Genomic DNA, 10,359 nt, shown 5'->3' with positions numbered 1-10,359 from the left:
TTCTATTTCTTCCTGGTTCAGTTTTGGTAGTTGATACATCTCTAGGAATGCAGCCATTTCTTCCAGATTATCTAATTTGCTGGCATATAGTTGTTCATAATATGTTCTTATAATTGTTTGTATTTCTTTGGTGTTGGTTGTGATCTCTCCTCTTTCATTCATGATTTTATTTATTTGGGTCATTTCTCTTTTCTTTTTGATAAGTCTGGCTAGGGATTAATCAATCTTGTTAATTCTTTCAAAGAACCAGCTCCTAGTTTCATTGATCTGTTTTACTGTTCTTTCGGTTTCTATTTCATTGATTTCTGCTCTGATCTTTATTATTTCTCTTCTGCTGGGTGTAGGCTTCATTTGCTGTTCTTTCTCCAGCTCCTTTAGGTGTAGGGTTAGCTTGTGTATTTGAGACCTTTCTTGTTTCTTCAGAAAGGCTTGTATTGCTATATATTTTCCTCTCAGGACCGCCTTTGCTGTATCCCAAAGATTTTGAACAGTTGTTTTCATTTTCATTTGTTTCCATAAATTTTTTTAATTCTTCCTTAATTTCCTGGTTGACCATTCATTCTTTAGTAGGATGCTCTTTAGCCTCCATGTATTTGAGTTCTTTCCGACTTTCCTCTTGTGACTGAGTTCTAGTTTCAAAGCATTGTGGTCTGAATATATGCAGGGAATGATCCCAATCTTTGGGTACCGGTTGAGACCTGATTTGTGACCTAGGATGTGATCTCTTCTGGAGAATGTTCCATGGGCACTAGAGAAGAGAAGACTCTGTATTCTGTTGCCTTGGGATGGAATGTTCTGAATATATCTGTGAAGTCCATTTGGTCCAGTGTGTCATTTAAAGTCTTTATTTCCTTGTTGATCTTTTGCTTAGATGATCTGACCATTTCAGTGAGAGGGGTGATAAAGTCCCCCACTATTATTGTATTGTTGTCGATGTGTTTCTTTGCTTTTGTTATTAATTGCCTTATATAATTGGCTGCTCCCATGTTAGGGGCATAGATATTTACAATTGTTAGATCTTTTGTTGGATAGACACTTTAAGTAGGATATAGTGTCCTTCCTCATCTCTTATTACAGTCTTTGGTTTAAAATCTAATTTGTCTGATATAAGGATTGCCACCCCAACTTTCTTTTGGTGTCCGTTAGCATGGTAAATGGTTTTCCACCCCCTCACTTTCAATCTGGGGGTGTCTTTGGGTCTAAAATGAGTCTCTTGCAGACAGCATATTGATGGGTCTTGTTTTTTTATCCAATCTGATAGCCTGTGTCTTTTGATTGGGGCATTTAGCCCATTTACATTCAGGGTAACTGTTGAAAGATACAAATTTAGTGCTACTGTATTGCCTGTAAGGTGACTGTTACTGTATATAGTCTGGGTTCCTTTCTGGTCTATGTTACTTTTAGGCTCTCTCTTTGCTTAGAGGACCCCTTTCAATATTTCTTGTAAGGCTGGTTTCGTGTTTGCACATTCCTTTAATTTTTGTTTGTCCTGGAAGCTTTTATCTCTCCTTCTATTTTCAATGACAGCCTAGCAGGATATAGTATTCTTGGCTGCACATTTTTTCATTTAGTGCTCTGAATATATCATGCTAGTCCTTTCTGGCCTGCCAGGTCTCTGTGGATAGGTCTGTTGCCAATCTAATGTTTTTACCATTGTAGGTTACAGATCTCTTCTCCCGAGCTGCTTTCAGGATTTTCTCTTTGTCTCTGAGACTTGTGAGTTTTGCTATTAGATGTTGGGGTGTTGACCTATTTTTATTGATTTTGAGAGGGGTTCTCTGTGCCTCCTGGACTTTGATGCGTTTCCTTCCCCAAATTAGGGAAGTTCTCTGCTATAATTTGCTCCAATATACCTTCTGCCCCTCTCTCTCCTTCTTCTTCTTCTGGGTTCACAATTATTCTAATGTTTTTTTGTCTTATGGTATCACTTATCTCTCGAATTCTGGCCTCGTGATCCAGTAGTTATTTATCTTTTTCTCAACTTCTTTATTTACCATCTGGTCTTCTATATCACCAATTCTCTCTTCTGCCTCATTTATCTTAGTAGTTAGAGCGCCTATTTTTGATTGCACCTCATTAATAGCCTTTTTGATTTCGACTTGGTTAGATTTCAGTTCTTTTATTTCTCCAGAAAGGGTTTCTCGAACATCTTCCATGCTTTTTTCAAGCCCAGCTACTATCTTTAAAATCATCAATCTGAACTCTAGTTCCAACGTCTTAGTAATGTCTGTATTGATTAGGTCCCTGACAGTCGGTACTGCCTCTTGTTCTTTTTGTTGAGGTGATTTTTTCCGTCTTGTCATTTTGTCCAAAGGAGAATAGATGAATGAGAACAAAATGCTAACAGGGTAACAACGTCCCCACAAAATATATACTAAACAAATCAGAAAAGACCTGAAACCGGAGGAAAAGAAAGGGAAAGAAAGAAAAAAGGGAAAAAAAGAAAAAGATAAAAACAAAAACAAAACAAAACAAAATATGATCAAATATTATCAGGCTGGTGCATAGATCATTGCCACACACTAGATTTTGGGCGTATTTTGGTCTGTTAGAAGAAAGTGCTTCCCAAAATTTTAAAGAAAGAACAACTTATATATGTACAAAAATAAGGGTTAATACAATGAAGGGATGGAATATGATTGTAAAAATGAAAATTATAAAAGATTTTATAAATGGAATTGATAAGAAGTTGGTTGAGAAAAGAAAGAAGAGGATTAAAAAAAAAGGGAGAGAATGTGATCAGGCAGGAGACTAGAACAAAGCTATACACTAGAGATTTAGGGTATATTTTGATCTGTTAGAAGAAACTGTATCCCAAAATTTTAAAGAGAGAACTTATATATATATATACCAAAAATAAGGTTAACTAATATGAAGGGATAGAATATGACTCTAAAAATGAAAAATAAAAAAGATTTTTTAAAAAAGGGATTGATAAGATGTTGGCTGAAAAAGAGAAAAAGAAAAATTAAAAAAAAAAAAAACTTTGAAAGACTAAAGAACATGGGAAAAAAGCCATGAATTCTATGTGCAGTATTCACCTAGCACTGGAGTTTTGCCATTCTCATTAATTGGTAAACTTGGTCTTGGCTGGCGGTTCTTGCTGATCTTCTGGGGGAGGGGCCTGTTGCCGTGGTTCCCAAATGTCTTTGCCAGAGGTGGAATTGCTGCTCCCCTTGCCGGGTCCGGGCTAAGTAATCTGCTCGGGTTTGCTCTCGGGAGCTTTTGTTCCCTGCAAACTTTCTGTACAGCTTTGGAGGAGGACAGTGAAAACTGCGGCCTCCCAATCTCCGCCCCGGGGGAGCTGAGAACTCGGACCCCAGTCCTCAGTGAGCCCCCAGAGAAAAGCAATCACTCCTATCTCCCCGGACTCCGGCAGCACTCCGTGCTCACCCGGCCTGTGACCGAGCGTTTCTATCTCTGGCACCCGACCCCGTGTGGAGTCTCCAAACCCAGCAGATCCTTGCGGTGAGCTCCTGTGCCGCTCCTCTTCAGGGAGGAAGAGGAGTCTTCCCGGATCTGCCGCTTGTTGGGTCCCTGCTGGAGGAGCAGGGGCCCGACTGTGCCATGGATCACAGTTTATGGCAACCCTGAGCTGAGAGCCCGCTCCTCAGCTCTGTCTCTGCAGCTGGCTTCCCCGCTCCGATACCTGAGAGCTCTGCCGCACTCAGGCACCCCCAGTCTTTCTGTGACCCCGAGGGTCCTGAGACCACACTGTCCCAGCGAGAGTTCCATCCCTCAGTGGAGGAGACTTCTAAAAGTTCTGATTTTGTGCTCTGTGGCTCTATTGCTTGCCAGAAGCGGCCGACAGAGGCCCCCTCCCCCGCCGCCTATCCTCCTGAATATCGCCTTGGATTCACTTCTCTGCACGTCCTATCTTCCAGAAAGTGGTCGCTTTTCTGTTCAGAGTTGTTGCTATTATTTTCTTTAATCTCCTCTTGAGTTCGTAGGTGTTTAGAATGGTTTGATTCCTATCCAGCTGAATTCCTGGGACCAGACGAAATCCAGGTCTCCTGCTCCTCTGCCATCTTGCTTCTCCCCCCCCTTGTTATTTTTTATCAACACTTAGTTTTTTCTTTTTTTGCATCTACAGCAAACATGAATATACATTATTTTATCACTTTTTACACAACAGTGGCATATTTTACCTACAATTCTGCTCCTTTCAAAGAGCTAATTTACAACAAAAACGAAACCAGTAAAAATATACAATATTTTGTATTTTGAGATGATAAATGATGTTTGAGATTCACTTCAATACCATCTGGGGAGGGTATATTGGGAAGGTTATATAGATGAAACAAGATTATCTACAAGTTGATAAATGTTAAACCTGGGTGACAGATTTGTGAAAATTACATGGGGATTCACTACACTATTTTTTCCACTTTCCCTGGTTGAATTTTTCCATAGCAAAAGAGCTTAGAAAAAAAAAAGTACAAAAGGTAAGGACTAAAAAGAGTTCTTTAGATTTTGAAACAAGGGGTCATTGATAATTATGGTAAAAATAATTTAATAGGAGTGGGGAAAGAAGACACATTTACTGGATGAGGAAGTAGCAACAGTAAGCATAAGACCACTTACGTAAGCAGACGAGCCAAGAAGGAAATGAAAAGCAAGGATAAGTGTAATCAAAAGACTTTTTAAAAAAGATGAACTTACTTTATAGTCCGATAGGTAAGAGCCTAAAGAGAGGGAGAGACTCAAGAGAGAGTGCAGGACACATTCTAGCAACTGTGAGTAATGGGAGATAAGAATAACAGCTAATATTTAGTGAGCACTTATGGGCTAGGTTCTGCTCAAAATGCTTTGCATGTATTCACTTATTTGATCCTCACACTACCCTATGAATTATGCACCAATTTATTAACCCCATTTTACAAATGAGGAAACAGAAAACAGACATAAAATGTGATTTTGGATATTGGTGGGCAAGGCAAAATTCAACTTTCTTACTGAACATCTCTATTTTCTCAGTTTCTTCCTTTATTCTGAACAACAAATTTCTTTTAGACTACTGATGAAATGTATTCCTTATTCTCCAGAAGGACCACCTATCTGAAATCCAATTTTGCACATAGAGAGATAAGGATCAAGTAAATGTATGACTGACAAACCAATGGGTGGAGTTTAAGTGAATTCTTTTAACATTCAAAGAGGAATCAGTTGTGTGCTCTGCACTTGTTTTCACTTAACTTACTAATTATTTCTGGAAAGATTCCCAAACGAAAGAGCAGATGTTTGGCTAGTGAAATTAATTTGGTAGCAATTAAATGAGCCAAGGTCATATCTCTTCTTAATGTTTTATAATGCATACTTACCTTATGGTTAAAATATTTTTCAAATTTTAATCTTGCTAATTCTACACACTGGGACCAACTTCTAGGTCTTCTGCTAAGTAACTTAATAACTTGAAAACAGCCTTCTAAACTGTGCCCAGTTTGTATCTTCTAGCATGAGAGAAAAAAACAAACCATCAAAATAAATACATTTCTAATTAAACACACAACACCCACCTACCCACCCACATCATTCCCGGGGAAGTATTAGCCAAAGTTTGAAGTGCCAGCTCACGTGACCTATGATTTTAATTTTTACACCATGAGCTCCTTGGGCCTGCCTTTTTCTTCTCCCTCTTTCTTTCCTTTTTTTTGGGAGGGAGAATGGGAAAAGACAGCACATGAAATTTCAACTGTAGTTTCTTATCTGACAAGCTATCCTCATGTCTTGCTGGCTGTAAGTTGTTAGTACTACAGATGTACTTAATATAAGAAGTGCTTATGAATAACATTTTACACTAAAAAGCTGGCCTGTTTACTATTGGAATAAAGAAAAGTAAGAAAACATCTTTAAAGTTGTCCTCATTATAAGAGTATTAAGTCTCAGAGATTACTGTCCACTCATGAAATTTTCACTAGAACTCATCTCAGTTTTTTTCTGAAGAGTTTGATTAATAAGCTATTTATTATTTTATTATTATGACATCTTTCTTAGGTTGAACCATATGAATTTCTGTTCTGTGGGTCAAAAATGGTCAAATATTGGCAATTCTACATAGTTCATACAAACTAAAAAAGGGGTCATTTGTGACTTGCTAATTTCAAGATTCCTCATGCACTTACTATGTACCATAATGATGCTATAATCTTTCTTTAAAGAGGTAAAATAAACTATTTATAGGCAATTTGCAAATAATATTACACTGAGACAGTGTTGAGATTATATTAAAATGTATTGATTTTTACCTGTAAGACTTCTTCTGCAGATGGATAAGTTTGCCAAAATTTGTTAAATAATGAAGGCTTATGGGAAAAGGAACTTTCAAACTATAAAGGAAAGAAAGAAAAAAAAAGTTACAAATAGAAGTCTTTTTAAAAATTGGAAATATCTTTTCTACTTCAAATAAAAATTTCTTGAAATAAAGATCTTTATTACCTTATCTCTTGCCCACTGTATAGTATGTTCAATAGCAGCTGGAAAGGATTTTAGAGTACAAAATGGTATTTCCTCTTCTGGGGGATCCCGCTAATTTATAAAACATGACAACAGATAGTTAAGAAAAGCAAGGGCAATTTTTCACCGATTGAGTGTTTTAAGACCATTAAAAAATAAAATGAAATAATAAAATGAACCCAACATTTTTATATCTTCTCCTAGGCAAATAAGAGGAAAAATGGATTCTTTTGACACTTAACCTATTTATTAACAGCAGTGTCACAAAAATACATGAATTTTATATAACTTATTTTCTGTTTACTTATTTGGTACCATGTGGTACTTACAGCAGGCTCCAATATATAATTAATTTTTTTCTCCAAGAATCAAGGTGACATTGAAAACTTTACATTCCCTACTTTGAAAAGTAATTCATGAATCCCCAAAACAGTGCTCAGCATACCAGGAGTTTCTTTCTCCATGGAGAAAAAAATTTAGGAGCAGGGATCATATATCCTTGATGCTTGGTATAGTTTTGTACAGAAAATATGTATTAAATAAACAACAAATAAAAAAAGAATGAAATCTTGCCATTGCAATGACATGGATGGAGCTAGACAGTATTATGCTAAGTGAAATAAGTCAGAGAAAGACAAATACCATATGATTTCACTCATATGTGGAATTTAAGAAATGAAACAAAGGGGGAAAAAAAAGAGAGGCAAACCAAGAAACAGACTCTTAACTACAGAAAACAAACTGATGGTCACCAGAGGGGATGGGGTTGGGAGGATGGGCTAAATAGGTGATGGGGACGAAGCAGTGCACTTGGATGGGCACAGGGTGTTGAATGGAAGTGCTGAACACTATATCGTACACCTGAAACTAATATTACACCGTACGTTAACTAACTGAAATTTAAGTAAAAACTTAAAAAAACAAAATTAAAAAAATAAAATACAAAATTAAAAAAATAAAAAGAACTTTCAAAAAAGAAACAGCAAATGTCTATGTTGTCTCATGTAAAAAAAATACCATTAAAAAGATCCATTTTCTATTATAGGGTACATTTGGCTTAGCCTTATTGGTTTAACCAATCTAAAATGACTCACTTTATCTCTTTTTTACTTAGAGATTTATATTTCAGTTTGTTCCTATGAAATACCAAAAAATATTTTATAAACCAAAGCCGGAAGAGAATTCTATTTTTCCTGAGTATAAAGTCAGAGAATATAGGAAAAGGCTTGGGAAAAATGTGGTAGAAAATCAAGCATTCTCTATTTTGAAAATCTTCCAATATGACCTCAGCATATCATGATTTTCTCTAATTTCCTTCAAATTAAACTTATATAAACTTCTGATTTCATGAGAATGGGAAAACAAATTTTATGTCTTTAAAAATTTTACTAAAGCAAATTAACTATTAAATAAAGTGATATTTACACTTGTAAAAACATTCCTCTTTCCATTTTACAACCTGAGTTGGTCTTTTTTAAAATCCTAAACCCTACAATTATTTCCTAGGCCAGTGTTTTTCAACTTTGGCAGTGTATCAAAATCACTTGTAGAGTTTAAAAAAAAATTACATCTATATGCCTTATATATATATATAGAGGGCTTGGTTCCTCCCATGTATCAACTGAGTCATCAGTAAGATTTTGGGTGGTCAGTTCAAACGTTGTTAGAAAACCAATTAAGCACCACTGAGAAATAACAGTAAACACAAGAATAAGAATGCAAAAAAGGGAGAAATAAAATTTTGGTGATTTAAAAAAATAAGTTCAACTCTCTTTAAAAAATGCATATGCACATATGTTGGAAATTACTGACAGATCAATTAACAGATTAGGAAAGCTAAATCAAATTTGCTGACTAACGAGAAAAAAATGAGATATAAACATTATGAGATATAAAGAAGAGAGGCATTTATTTCAAAATGTCAGTTCACTTACATGACTATTATAGGATTCAGTTAAATGAGGTACAATAACTTCAGTGTGTCCCTTAGTGCCCATTGTTCCAGAATCTAAGAGGGGTCGTAGATTTGCTAAGCAACGGCTATTTGAAAAGATAACAGGTAACGAAAAGTTAAGTGAGCAATAACAATGTAAGCAGAGGACATCTTACCACCTTCTGTTAATCATTTCACACACTGATCACTTTTTGAATGTAACATCAGGAAACAGATACACTACCACCAAATAACGCATTTATCATTTCTGTCCCCCTTCTCCCACAAATTTTGTTGCTCAACCTAGTAATTTTTGTCCGTTTCTTCTTCTACTACTACTACTACTACTAGATTTTGGGCTTCAACTTTCTTTTACTCTAGGTTAACTCTTAAACTAATGTACTGCCCTTTCTTGCCTTGCTTTCTATTTCTTCTCTGGTTATTTTCTTTCTTCTTTTTTTTTAAAGGTTGTATTTATTTGACAGAGAGAGACACAGTGAGAGAGGGAACACAAGCAGGGGGAGTGGGCGAGGGAGAAGCAGGCTTCCCGTAGAGCAGGGAGCCTGATGTGGGGCTCGATCCCAGGACCCTGGGATCATGACCAGAGCCGAAGGCAGACGCTTAACAACTGAGCCACCCAGGCGCCCCCTCTTTGATTATTTTCTGACTATAAGTTCTGTCCTACTGTATCTTCTCAATATTCTCTTTATCTCAACCAATATTAACCTTCTTTCTTAATACTTATAATACCTATATTCTACACACTTTAATTTCTTAAAGTTTTTATTCTCCCTTCCTCTGCCCAAGATAACAAACTATCAACTACACTCTCCACTGGCAAATTTTTCTGTTAATAAATCTGCTCTAGAACTCTAACATTAAAAAGTCATATAAAGATGTAAGAAAAATTATATAAGATATACACATTATAGTCACTCATTCATCTACTTATTTAACAACTATTTCCTGAATGACATATGTTGGGCACTGAAGATACAGTGATGGGAAAATAAATGGTCCCTGAATAAATGATTTAGTGAGGAAACAAGTATTAATTAAATACATGTATCAGTAAAAATAAGCACTATAAAGGAAAAAACAGAATGCTGTGAAAGGTTACCGTACGAGGATCTATAGAATTTAGTGGTTAAAGAAATTCTGTTTGAATAAAGATACTTAGGATGAAAATGAAAGGTTGGAAGAAAAAAAACCCCAAAACTAAACCAGGTAGATTTGGGTCAGAATTTTTAGAACAAGATAAGCATAATTTCCTGAGTCTGAAGGAGAGTATGTACAAATCTGAGGTGAAAAAGTGTTGGATACCTTACAAGAACTGAAAGAAGGAAGGTGTAGCTGGAATGAGGGGAGCCAGCAAAGATAGGTAAATTTTAAGCTAGGGTGGTAGACAGATGGCAAACACTCTATGAAAAACATTTAGGCCATGTAAAGATTTTGAATTTTATCCTAGGTATAATGGGAAATCATAAAAAGGATGTGGGCTTGAGAACCACAATAGAAACACAAAGAATGATCAGAAAATTGGGTAACTTTTCAATAAATAGGTGTGGAAAAAAGTGAAAACAAAATAAATTTTTATGAACCTGAATTTTAAGAACATACCTGTCTACATATCTCCTGGCTTCCACATTATCTAATGCTGTAATAATTATATCTTGTTTAGTATAGAACTCATCATTGTAAATAGCCTCAGTAGCTGGACATACTTTATTCAAGTGTGCATCTATCTTTAATTGAGGATTTATTTTGAGGGTTGCATCGGCAGCAGTATAGCTTTTAGGTTTCTAAACAAATAACAAATAAAAACAGAAGAAATAAATGTTAAACAGAAAAACTAGACCATAATTGAACTTACACATTTTTTATAGGAGAGTAAAGTAATGAGACCAGCTTTCATTTTTAGTTTGTGGAAATTATATTCACTGTAGTCACATTACATTTAATAATCTACATTA

The 10,359-nt window shown here is 35.8% G+C and overlaps 1 protein-coding gene across 2 annotated transcripts in view; it reads right to left on the bottom strand.

Moving 5' to 3' along the window:
• The window catches only part of UBA6 (ubiquitin like modifier activating enzyme 6), an 84,533-nt gene that overhangs the window by 17,455 nt on the left and 56,719 nt on the right, over positions 1–10,359 (bottom strand). The window contains exons 19-23 of one of the 2 annotated variants that reach the window (XM_081812321.1): positions 10,007–10,188; positions 8,388–8,493; positions 6,436–6,525; positions 6,246–6,326; positions 5,322–5,450 (exon numbers count right to left, since the gene is read on the bottom strand). In XM_081812321.1, the coding sequence (XP_081668447.1) occupies positions 5,322–5,450; positions 6,246–6,326; positions 6,436–6,525; positions 8,388–8,493; positions 10,007–10,188 (588 nt within the window). The remainder of the gene's footprint in view (positions 1–5,321; positions 5,451–6,245; positions 6,327–6,435; positions 6,526–8,387; positions 8,494–10,006; positions 10,189–10,359) is intronic. The other variant, XM_081812322.1, reaches the window with a different exon arrangement.

This window comes from Leptonychotes weddellii, chromosome 2 (assembly GCF_054177405.1).
Source record: "Leptonychotes weddellii isolate Sample4059 chromosome 2, ASM5417740v2, whole genome shotgun sequence".
Lineage (NCBI taxonomy): Eukaryota > Metazoa > Chordata > Mammalia > Carnivora > Phocidae > Leptonychotes > Leptonychotes weddellii.
This window is presented reverse-complemented; position numbering and strand designations above follow the sequence as displayed.